At 39.8% G+C, this 13,471-nt stretch overlaps 1 protein-coding gene across 1 annotated transcript in view; it reads right to left on the bottom strand.

Moving 5' to 3' along the window:
• Positions 1-12,589, bottom strand: part of pard3ba (par-3 family cell polarity regulator beta a) — a 136,407-nt gene extending 123,818 nt beyond the window's left edge. The window contains 2 exon segments of the mRNA XM_077512352.1: positions 7,723-7,824; positions 12,145-12,589. Coding sequence (XP_077368478.1) covers positions 7,723-7,824; positions 12,145-12,261 — 219 coding nt within the window. The 5' untranslated portion in view covers positions 12,262-12,589.
• Between the last annotated feature and the right edge of the window lie 882 nt (positions 12,590-13,471).

Below are 13,471 nucleotides of genomic sequence, written 5' to 3' on the forward strand. Positions count from 1 at the left end.
AATATTGTACCTCATGTTATCATTTAAGCACAAGCACACTACTGTGTTGGCTCTAAACATTTTTGTCACAGTATTTTTTATTTTTTTATTTATTTATTTATTGTCACCCTTTTTGCGCGGCACGCCCATGTTAAACATTGCCAAGGATAATTCAAGTTGCCTATTCAGACACATTAGCGGCAGTGGAGCTCCATTCATTAAGCTAATCAGCTTGAAGATGAGTGTTGAGAAGCAGGAAAATAGAATAATAATATAACAAGTGATGCACTCACAATGAACGCAGACGTGGGTTCAGCTGTGCAGTCGCAGCAAAGAATCATGAAACGTTTTTAGCCTAAATGAGCTGGATTCGGGCTTACGCGCATTCATCATCCCCACCGCTGCAGTGAACGTGTCCCTCCACCCAAAGTGTGACTCTCGGCTGATTTGCGTTATTAGCACAAAAAGACTTTCAGAAAACACGCTAATAGGGATGTAACGATATCCACGATACGATATCACGATATGAAGGTCACGATACGATAATTATGGGGGCGTTGGCGATATTTAAAAAAGATCACAATATTGTAAATGAGTGCTGTCAAAGTTAAAGCATTAACTAATTAATTAATCACAAAAAATTATCGCATTAATCATTGTTTTACCACAGATTAATCACACTATTAATTTTGACCGCAGATGATCCTTTTTAGCCGACAGTAGATGGTTACATTAAAGGTAGCTGTTGGAGTTTGAGCAATAAACATAACTACCGGTACATGCATTAAAGTAAAGCATTTAATAAATGTTTAAATATGCCGTAGGTCATTTTTTCCCCATTTTAAATTATGAAATTAATTTATTAGAAAAAGCAGGATGAGCGTGTGCAGTGGATATACATTTTTGAAGACGTCATTACATTAAATGTCGAAAAAAATAACACATAACAGGTGCGCTTCAAATTTAGCGGGCAAAATATGTTGGAAATAAAAAGCTTTTTTAAGTCAGTGATTAATCATGATTCATCAAAATTCTAAGATGTGATTAATCTGATTAAAAAATGTAATCGTTTGACAGCTCTATTGTAAATAAGAGCTCATACTAAAAAAAAAAAAAAAAAAAAAAAAGCACAATATTGTGCATTTGTACATAACAGCAATGCATATAAACCACCTACAATCTCTAATAACAATATTGAGGCACTTCCTTGCTAATGCAAGCACACATTGATTGATCGCTTCACAAGCAAATTAGGTTCCCCTTCATCTGACAATTAGCACAGATTTTAAACATAGAAGGCCAAAACATCCCTAATGAAAATTAAATTGCACTTATAAACTAGCCACTAGAGGGTGCTAGAACTGCACAAATGGAAATCAACCTGCCTTTTTTTTTAACAACTGTGTTCCTTTTAAATATTGTGAACATGACGACGCCGATATTGTAGCAGTTTTAATTATCACGATATTGCCCTTATCGTGACATCCCTACACCCTAAGTGATGTCAGCGAGTCCAGTAAGAGTAGGTCTGCTGTAAATAAGTTGATCTAATCTTTAACAGGGTGTGAACTGCTGCTCAGCAGGCTTCTGGGTCAAAATGCTCGATAACTGCTAAAGCCAATTCATCCTTTCTTCCTTCAAAGATTGGTTGCATGTCCCTTTGAAACGGCAGCCCTCTGGGATCTCATAACCGTGACCCTGCAGGCATAGCAGCTAATGCAGGAGGGGAGTGGCGAGGGACAAGATCTGACACGGCGTTGACCCCGCGCCATCTCCGTTAGCCACAACACGCCAATTGCGGCAAGAACGCAGAGGCCTCATTCCACTCTTTTGCTTTGGTGAGCCGACAAATCACTTTGGAGGGGCTCCATCAGTCAAAGTCGTAAGCTCGCGCAGTGGCCCATGTTAACCGAATTAAAATTTAGAGGCAAAACTTGCTCGGCAGCACACGAGGAGTGAGCACAATTGTGGGAGTGTATTGTTCAAAGGGATTGCGAAGAGGGTGAGGCTGAGGAGTTGAAATTTTAAGAAATTGGAGGGGGAAGAAAAACATGGTGTTACAGTGACAGATGTACTAGAGTTGATTTACTTTATTCGTGACAAGCCACGGTCCTAATTAACATGCCGACATGTCAGATTGTCAGGGTGTTGAACATTTTCACAGGTAAAAGATGTATGGATAATGATTAGTATGCAAAGAAGGTATACAGATTATAATTAGGCTGGCACTAATTAGCGCACCTGGACCTCGCGCCGGTTTCCTGAGCCACTATTCACACGCCAATCAAACGCCGCTCACCGTGACGATTTTTCAGGAGCAAAGGGGTGGGCGAGCCTGAGCTGTCATGGAGCTTACCGGTGAAGCCTGGGATCACATCTTATTCACTCACACCGAGTTTCTCTCCGTTAGATTACCACAAATTAAGAGCTGCCTTATTGTCACCTATTAAAACGAGCTGACATTTACTATGTAATAGTCAGGGTTAGGGATAGACCGATTATCGGCTGGGCCGATTATCGGCGCCGATATTCAGCATTTTGAGAAATATCGGCATCGGCCATTTTGAAGAATCATATGGCCGATAATAGATCCATTGTTTTTTAAGTGTTAACTTCAGGGAATCAATTTAAATGTAAATTAAAAAAAATATATATTTTTTCATTTTTGTCGACTCTGGGAACTCTCTTCACCTTCTGTTTTTGATTGAAATTAAAACTAAGATAAGTAAAAATGTAATACTTTGGATATTTTGAAATTTTGGAAGACTTTTATTTTGTGTAGAAAATAATTGTTTGTTTTTATTTAACTTTTGAAAACATGCTACTGCGCCTGGAAGATCCAAGAACTTGTCTATTGACTAAGATTTTGAAGGGGAAAAAAACAAAAAAAACAACCTTAAAGATATTTTACGAACCCTAAAAGTTGCTCAACAAACATATGCTAAAAAAAAAAAAAAAAAAAAAAAAAAGAAAAGAGAGCTGGAGTTTGTATTTTTTCCAAATTTTGATGTCCCCTTTTAGTGAAAATGAATATCGGCTCCAAATATCGGTTATCGGCATCCTTCACGACTAATAATTGGTATCAGTAACGGGCCCGGAAAAATCTTATCGGTCAGTTGACCAGAAAAAAAAAAAAAATGACAGTGTATACAAAAATCACCTATCCCTTTGCATTTGAATAAAAAAAAAAAAATGATAGCATCCACATCCAGTTGGGTTGATTGAAACATGATTTATGACTTCTTTTGCTTTTAAGTTGATCTCTTTTCAAGGGTTTTCACAGAGAATTCTTCTGCTCTCTCCAGCTACATACAAAGTACAAGTCTTTCTTCATGACATTCATAAATCACCATCCGTCCACTCATACGTCATCGTCCATCTTCTTAGCCGCAGTGGGGTAACGGTGACAGGGGCTTTAGCAGGCAAATCCGAGACTTCTCTCTCCCCAGCCACTTCCTCCAGAGGTGTTCTCAAGCCAGTAGGGAGACATGGTCTCTCCAGCATGTCCTGGGTCTTCCCCAGGGCCTCTTCCCAGTGGGACATGCCCCGAAGATCTAACCAGTGAAGCGCTCAGGAGGCATCCTAACCAGATGCCCGAGTATGTACAGCCCTTTGTATACAGCAATGCCTGTTCTTAAAGCGCTTTACAAATAAAGTCGAGTCGAGTCGAGTCGAGTCGAGAGCGCATATTAGCTTAGCGGTCGATTAGCATCACAAACTCAAAAAATAAAATAAATAAATAAATAAAATAAACACCGCAGATTGTTGATCTTGGCCAAACGATGTCGTATCATACAGATTAATGAACTTTCTTACGAGAAACTCTTTTTAAAAGCTTTCCCCAGATCCTAAAAACTTCTTCTGTACATACAACACAAGTCAATTCTATAAGTGTCTAACATGATGTCTAATTAGTTTCCTCATGAGAGAAAACGCCAGCAATCCATCCATCCATTTTCTTGACCGCTTATTCCTCACAAGGGTCACAGGGGGTGCGGGAGCCTATCTCAGCTGGCTTTGGGCAGTAGGCGGGGTACACCCTGGACTGGTTGCCAGCCAATCGCAGGGCACACAGAGACGAACAACCATCCACACTCACAAGCACACCTAGGGACAATTCGGACCGCCCAATTAACCTGCCACGCATGTCTTTGGAATGTGGGAGGAGACCGGAGAACCCGGAGAAGACCCACGCGGGCACCGGGGAGAACATGCAAACTCCACCCAGGAAGGCCGAAGCCTGGACTCAAACCTGAGTCCTCAGAACTGGGAGGCGGACGCGCTAACCACTCGATCACCAACTCAAGCAATCCTAACCATAAAAATGAATGCTTTAAGAAGCAAATATTAAAACAGCTTACGACTGTCACACACAAATGTGGATCTGGAGAAATCGGCAAATCTCCACTTTGGCCGGCGTTTTTTGAAATTTTCGTTTTTAATTTAAAAAAAAAAAAATTCCTTGGGATGTGTGGATGACAGTGCAAAATGCAGAAAAATATATCCCGTTTGCAAAAATCCTGATCATTACATAAGGAATATTTAAAAAAAAAAAAAAAAAAGTGTTGAAAAACTTCTTTTATTCTGAGAGCTTTGTTACCATGGACCGATAAACATTTAAGGCTTATAGAAATATTTTTGTGACCCTTTCCAGCTTCCTTTTTACAGGGCAGGGCAGCTTGAACCAAAACCTCCAATCTCGCCACATTGATTGTATTTTAGGTCGGCTCACTCCTGACTGTGATAAGCTCTTGGAATTGGGGCTTTTTCTGGCCACTGGATTTATGGAGTATACTCAAGTCTTTCATTTTATGTATTTATTTTCATTCATTTTATTGGTTGTTCTATACAAAATACATATTTTATCGAATAAATGGAAAAAAGAAAATGAAAAATGTCATTAATGTTACATGATTTTAATGAAAAATGCTACATCGAGACATTGGGGATCAAAAACTTAAGTAATTTTTTTATGTTATTTTTAAACGTTATTATTTTTTTTTAATCAATCGGCCGATCATTTAATTATTTTTTTTTTTACCCCAAGCATAAGCCTAAATAAATGTCATATTGGTTGTGTCCCAATCCATAGTATTGTAGATTAAAAACTAGTGTTGTTCAGATACCGATACTGCATTAAAACAGTGATATCGGTATCGGTGAGTACTCACAAGTAACATGCCAATACCATTAATTCCAACGCTAATATAGGATTTTGGATGCAGCATCTTGTGTCTTGCTCGTGCACGACATTCACTGATATGTGACATGTTCACTGAACGCCGATCTAAGATATCATATTGGCTAGGGGTGTGAATTGCCTAGTACCTGAAGATTCGATTCGTATCACGATTCACAGGTCACGATTCGATTCGATACCGATTAATCCCGATACGAATTTATAAGTCGATTGTTGCGATTTTTTTTCATTCAAATTTAGAAAATACTAATCAGTAAGCTTGTAGAGTGTAAGATTTATATGAAAATGTATTATTTATTTATCTGAAATTTCAGTCTTATAGAGGTTGTAATCTGTTTCATGTTTGAACAGCATTAAAATAAAATATTAAGGCTTAATGTTCCGTTCATATAACATTCTTCCATGCTCAAGGTGTGAATCCTTAAAAAAAAAAAAAAAAAAAAAATCGATTCTGCCGATTATTGAATCGATTCGAGAATCGCGCGATGTAGTATCGCGATATATCGCTGAATCGATTTTTTTAACACCCCTAATATTGGCCCTTGAATGCTCTGAACCAATAGCAGGACAGCTTTTTCATGTTGAAGAAAAAAAAAACTTAAGTATCAGTATGGTATCTGTATCGGCCGATACTTTAAAGCTGGGTATCGGTATCGGGGGCTAAAAATCGGTATCGGAACAACACTATTAAAAACCATAACATAACAAATTCAGTCAGACGTTTTGTCTGGTGGAAAACTGAGTTGAGTAAGTGAAAGAAATTTGCTCCTAAAAAGACAGCAACCAAACCAGATCGAAAGTCTTTTCATTTTGACAGGTTGGCGATAAAGAGAAGACACATTTCCAAAAAAGTATCGTTTTGTTGTAAATGTGAGCGACTACAAGTCCTTAACACACTCACATTTATGGTGAGTTGAGAGGCTAATGACATGCTTCTGTGTACATGCATGTCCACCAGCCAACCATTGTAAGTCATTAGCATCCGGGGCTAATAGCGGGGTCCATGCTGTGCTGGGGCTCGCCTTCACAATGAGTCCACTGCGGGATGATTGATGGCATGATGCCGTTGGCCAAAATAACGGGGGAAAAACAAACGCGCGCGCACACACTAACGACAGAATTAGTTTGCTGTGGCAAGGCAGACAAACAAAAGAAAGCCAGCCTAATCAGAAGAAGCAGGCGCAGCTCATTAATCTACACAAGCTCAAAGTGTCTGGAAGCCCAGAGACGAGACAAGTCAGATGATTGGCACATGGCGAGGATCACTGCCTTGCCATCTTTTTCATCAGCCAGCAAAGCATGAGAATAAAATTAGAGTGGAGATGAAAGTGGGGAAGTTGTTTAGAGAATCGGGAGGAAGCTGAACAAGGTAAATAGGACAGTTCCTCAGCAGCAAAAGGTTCGAGCGAAGCCTGTAATTGCCCAAAAAAAACGCAGCTAGAGAAAGGCAGCTGATGCCAATATGACTTGTTAGCAAAGGAGCTGATCTGTGACACTGGGAAACAGAGCCTGGGAATGGAATCATTAAAATCTGTGAGTCACAAACACGACGCACATATTATTACGATGCAGCCTGAAAATGATGCCTCTGTTCTGACAGATTAAAAAAAAAACAAAAAAACGCCTCTTTCCCACCTCTGCAGAACAATTCCGCATCTAGAATTCACTTCTGTCATTGTTTTACTGACACTGTGCACACACAGAAAACAAGCGTACCATTGCTCACACATCGTAAAATAACAAAGAGGAAGATGTACAATACTTGCCAAGACGTCAATTTGTCTTCTAGTTGAAAAAGTATCCCTCATTTACCTGTCAATTTCCCCTTGAGAAAGCATCATCAGCACAATACGTTTTAGAAAATTAAAATGAAAAATTCCACGTGCCTTAGAGCATTTACATTAGTGTTGTTCCGATACCGATACTGGTATCGGCAGAGGTGCCGATACTGCATTAAAACAGTGGTATCGGTATCGGTGAGTACTCACAAGTAACATGCCGATACCATTAATTCCAACGCTAATATAGGATTTTGGATGCAGCATCTTGTGTCTTGCTGGTGCACGACATTCACTGGTATGTGACATGTTCACTGTATGCCAATCTAAGATATCCTATTGGCCCTTGAATGCTCTGAACCAATGGCAGGACAGCTTTTTCATGTTGAGGAAAAAAAAACTTAAGTATCGGTATGGTATCGGTATCGGCCGATACTGCAAAGCTGGGTATCGGTATCGGTAAGCCAAAAAATGGTATCGGAACAACACTAATTTACATATTGCATGTTTATATCATAACAAAAAGGTGTTTTAGCTTCATGCAAATTTACATGACAGCTTAATCCCAAAAGTTAAGCCTCATTGCCACACCTTCAGTCTCTCAAACAAAGGAACAGAAAGATTGTCAGATGACAGTTTTGCTGTCAAGTCTCAGTGACCATCATCAGCCTGGCAGGCAAAGACATCAAAAATGGAGCAAACCTGAGTGACGAATGGATTCGCATTGCTCACTTCAAAGCAATCAAGAGCCCTTTCTTGGCTTACCTTGTCCCTATCATCCACTAGGTCTGTCAGCAGGTCATCCATGTCCAGGATGCCTCCATCAGGGTACTCTAGATGAAGGGTTTTCACGGCACTCCTCCCATGCTGCACAGAGAAGCAAGAAGAAGTAACTAACATATTTAGTGACTTTTTTTTTTTTTTTGCATGTGGCACCATTAGTAGGCATTAGGGGTGTTAAAAAATATCGATTCGGCAATATCGCGATATTACATCGCGCAATTTTCAAATCGATTCAATAGGCGGCCGAATCGATTTTTAAATATCCATTTTTGATGGAAAAATATTCACCAAAACGTCTTAGGGTTCACACCTTAAGCATGGAAGAATGTTATATTAATGGAACGTTAACCTTAATATTTTATATTAATGCTGCTCAAACATGAAACAGATTCCAACCTGTATAAGACTGAAGTTCCAGATAAATAAATAATACATTTTCATACAAATCTTACACCGTGCAAGTTTACTGATTATTTTCTACATTTAAATTTAAAAAAAAAAATCGCAACAATCGACTTAGAAATTTGTATCGGGATTAATCGGTATCGAATCGAATCGTGACCTATGAATCGTGATATGAATCGAATCGTCAGGTACTAGGCAATTCACACCCCTAGTAGGCATTATCTGTAGACATGTCAGTCGATGTGTTAAGTGGCCTGATGTTTTAGAGCGGTGAAGTACAAAGTACAATTAACTTCTAATTCCGAAGAATTTCAAAACTGGGTTTGATACGTAGATCAGGAAATAAAATATCGTAGGTAAATGAAAAGTAAAATAATGCCCGACAAACGTGTTGCAGACAAATTGAGCATGCCAAATTAATTCACAAAATAGGCCACATTATTCCAACGCATGTAAATAAATTCAAGTACAGTACTAATTGTACGAAAATCATATTTTAGACATGCACAAGCAGGGAGCGCGAGCAATGCACTCAAAGTTTGTGCAGAGTGGCACGGCTGCACTTGTCCGGGGTGTTCCACTCAAACAAACACTCCCTGCTCCGCCTCTTTTATTCTTGCCCCGCCTCCCCGACAACCATTGCTGACACGGTGCTTATGGCAAAACAACACACTATGATCGGGTGGAGCCTTGTTGGTTTCAGACTTGTAGTGTGACTACACGTCGGGTCCATGACAGAGTGAATTTATCGGGTAATCTGACAGCGCGACTGTCATGAAAGACAAAAAAAAAGTCGTGAAGTTTGAACTCAACATACATCCTCCACTATTGTATTTTTAATGTTGATCATGCTGATGGTGCTTGGAGAGTTTTTTTAGATGGTGCTTAGTGTAAAATGTTTTAAAGCAAAAATAAATGGATTTAAAAAATGTACAGAAATGTTTTTTTTTTTTTTTTTTTTAAACATTCTTCGTATAGGCGGAGTGCCAGCGGTCAAATTCCAGGCTGGTTTCATTATCATAATGCAGACAGAGCACAAAACATACACACCCTAAGACACTGAACAGGCTACAATTCACAATCTAATGAGATGCTAGACTGAAATTCTGAGTTAGCAAAGAATGTTCCATTTTGAACGACACAAAAACTGCTTAAAGATTGAGCATTTTTATATTTGAAATTGAGACTTTTTTTTTTTTTTTTTTCAAGTGGACATCAAATTGTCAAATTGTGCTAATCGTGATGAAAAAAAAATTACAGCAACAGGTCATAACCAGCATATTCTGCTGCAACAACATCAGGGCAAAGCATGTGCACAGGATCACAGGACAAGCCGGTCAAACCTGATGGGTGACATTCTTCTGCCGCTCATTTGTTTCAGGCGTGTACTTGGGATTGAGTAAACACAATTTAAAACAATGAGTAGCTCACATGCAGTGATGTCACAAAAAGGTCAAGAAATGTGAGGCATGATTTTTCCCACCCAGAAAGCACAAGTTTGCCCATCTGCTAATTAGTGACCTTATTTGGGTAAGCCTGGAGAGACTGATAACATCCGACTACCAGCTGATCATGATGAAAAGGTACCACTGCATGACAATTCAGAGGGAGATCATCGATTGAGGAGTTTAAGAGAACATTCATCTGAGCGCTCATTCATTGTCAAATCCTGTGAATTCCTCTCTGTGTCCACAGCTCTTCCAGTAACATGAGATATGAAAGGATCTAGACTTAGGTCCTCAGTGGAGGACACTTTGAATGGATCAGGTCATTTTCAAACATAAATGGGTTCCTTACAACAAACAAATAATACGATTGTTGTACAATACTTTGTCACAGTTTGGGAGGAAGTCAAAACTTTGAAAGACTCACAGCCAAGCACCCGCTGAAGTAAACAACTCATTAACAAGGTCCGTGTTCCTCTTAGCATCGCCATAAACAATCCCAGCGTCAGTGATTAAAACCAGCTTTCCGACGCTGTCCTAAGGATGTGGAGTTTATGTGGCTGCAAAGTGGATGTTGTTGGCAGCGCTGCAACTGTCCTCGTGATCATCTGCTTCTATTAGGAGGAGGCTACAGGCTGTTGAGTCAGCATCCAAGGCGGCTAATTAACATGCCCGTTCAAGAGAGATCGAGGCCCCGGGTGTAATCTAATCACGCGCTCGCATTTAGACTTCTTCGGAATCAATAGGGGCCGGTGGGCTGAGCGGGCTGTCAGTGAAGTGTGTGCGTGCGCGCGCGCGATTGAGACTCGGCGTGTTTTGTCACCCCGCCACTTGCCAAGGGAAAGGCCGCACAGGCAGGATGAAGCGGCGCAGCCAGATGATAAGAGCGCAACCTGTCACCAATCCTAATCCCCCATCACTCAAGAGGACAAAGCCTCGTGTCTGCCGCGCACATCCCAGACCGCGGCCACATAGAGGCGCATTAAACAGTCAACTTCCACCTGCCCACTGAGATACCAGAGCTTTAAAGAGGAAGCTATTGTCCGTGTAGACAGGCAGGGCCGCTCACATCCACACAGTGAGGAGGAAAACAGATATACAGGTAACGGCACAAATGGTGTTAATTTTGTCAATGAAAACTATCCATCCATCCATCCATTTTCTTGACCGCTTATTCCTCACAAGGTTCACGGAGCCTATCTCAGCTGGCTCTGGGCAGTAGGCGGGGTACACCCTGGGCTGGTTGCCAGCCAATCGCAGCAATGAAAATTAAATAAAAATATTTTGGTCAACACACATTTTTCAACGGACAAAAACTAAACTAGACTACGGTGGACTAAAACTCCCTTTAATAAACAATAACAATAACAACCATCCACGCTCACAAGCACACCTAGGGACAATTAGGAGCGCCCAATTAACCTGCCATGCATGTCTGGAATGTGGGAGGAGATCGGAGTACCCGGGGAAGACCCACGCAGGCACGGGGAGAACATGCAAACTCCACCCAGGAAGGCCGGAGCCTGGACTCGAACCCGAGTCCTCAGAACTGGGAGGCGGACGTGCTAACCAGTCATGCCGCCCTATTGTAATAATAATAATAATAATAATAATAATAAAAACTATAATAATAATAATAATAATAATAATAATAATAATAATAATAATAAAAACTATAATAATAATAAGAATCATAATAATAATAATGTGTTTTACTTGAGCCCTGCGATTGGCTGGTAACCAGTCCAGGGTGTCCCCCGCCTACTGCTCAGAGCCAGCTGAGATAGGCGCCAGCACCCCCCGCGACCCTTGTGAGGAACAAGCGGTCAACAAAATGGATGGATGGATGGATGGATGTTTACTTGAATTCCTCTTCAGGTTCCACTGTACTGAATGTTTCTAAATATTTTTGTATGAATGACAGCCACAACCTTGACTCATGAGGCATAACATCCAGAAGAAATTAATAAACATAATGATTGCCAAATGTATCAATGATAGATCTAGTAAATAATGATGATAATGTATGGAGTTGATGGCACCTGTGTTTGCATGAATCTTCTGTGGGGTGATGAAAATTATATGTATCTCACAAATGATAATGATTATTATTATTATTATTATTATTATTATTATTATTATTATTATATTTGTAAGACTTTCATATATATTATTTCCTTCTACTTTTTGAAAAACAATTTTAAGCATTTATGTGTGGACTAAATATGACAACTGAAGTCATGTGGAAAAATAAGAGAAACAATGATGTGCAGTTTTACTTATTTCTGCATGTAAACTATGTAGGAAATCAGGAAGTGCAGACTCGGTTTTCTTTCATACAAGGCAATCTCCCGTTCAACAGGAAACTTCCGGTTTTTAAGCGTTTCTGTCGCGTTCTATGTCACGTGACAAATGACGTAACCAATCGTATTTGGTTCAAATGGGAAGAATGTTAGGAATGAATACAGGTTGATTATAATTTCAGTACACGAGCTGTGTCTCCCAAAGTGAAAATTGTGTGTTTTTTAAATTGAAAAATGAGGAATGTGTTTACCTGATCCAAGATCCGACGGTATCTTCGCGTGGATTGGTCGGTTAAATCCCGTACAGTCCATTCGGGTTTACACGGAACCACCACCACTGTGTCTCCAAACGTCACCGTGACCTTCATAATGGCGAAACAAATGTACTCGAAATGTCAGATAAGGGGGTGGAAGAAAAAAAAAGTCCGCTGTGTGGCCGGCCGGTTCCTTGCACGTCCAAAGTCAAGCAACAGGTGTCTCGAGTCGGGGCAGGATCAACCTACGAGTCGCTCCCCCGCTTGAACCGGGCCGTTCAGGTGTGAAAATGCACGCCAAACATCGTCCTGAAAGCTCCCCGCCACTTGCGGATCACAAACGCGGTCACAGCGGCACACGTTTCGTCATGTTTGGCCGCTACACCCAATCAAAACAAACAAGTCTCAAACCCGGAAGAAATCACAGCTTTGAGGCGCTTCAGGAAATCACTCGCGTAAGAGGACGGTCGCTGAGCCAATCACATTTCGTCACCTTCCACCTGGCTGAAGTCGCTTTATTTTTCTTTCCTTTTTTTGTCTTTTCTTTTCTTTTCTTTTCTTCCTGAAAACATGAAAAACGGAAACAAATACTAATGATAATTTAATTTATTAATAATTTCATTTGTATATATTTTTTTTTTGTAAAGCAAAAAAAAAAAAAAAAAACAGACTGGACCTGGAGAAGTAATATTACTGTAGCAATAAAAATAAGTTCAAGAGCAAACTATAGAATGATACTAAAACCACTGTATGTTTCTTCCATGTTACTTTGTCATAAATTTTATATTTATATCTTAATTTAAAATGGCACGTGTATGCTCAAATTGTGTATATAACCTGTGTCTTCTGTCCAAAAGTGTTCTAACAGGAAAAAAAATCAGATAAACTCCCTTCCTCTATTAAAATTAACTTACAGTATTTCTTTTCTAAAATATCAAATTAATTTTAATCAACCAAAAACACAGAAATTTTGTTTGTTTTTTTGTCGTTCCCCCTCTTTCTCTCTCTCTCTCTCAATATTTCAGAGTAACTTAACCCAAAAGTACTTTTCAATTGCTTATTGTTCTTCCTCTCCCTGTCTAATTGTATTGCTACCAAAACCATGTTGCTAGCTATGTTAGCCGATGATGTTTGCCGATTGAGGCGTGACACTGTGATGACTAGTTTGCTGGCGATTGTTGTGTTAATGTCAAGACATACCTGAATGTGTCCTTATTAAATTTGTTTTGGATTTCCACGATGTTGACAGGATCTTATTTTGCGATTTGCACAGTCAACATCTGAATGTTTTGTTGTTGTTTTTTGAGGCTCCATTAGTACGATG

The sequence above is a fragment of the Festucalex cinctus genome, chromosome 2 (assembly GCF_051991245.1).
Source record: "Festucalex cinctus isolate MCC-2025b chromosome 2, RoL_Fcin_1.0, whole genome shotgun sequence".
In the NCBI taxonomy this organism is placed as follows: Eukaryota; Metazoa; Chordata; class Actinopteri; order Syngnathiformes; family Syngnathidae; genus Festucalex; species Festucalex cinctus.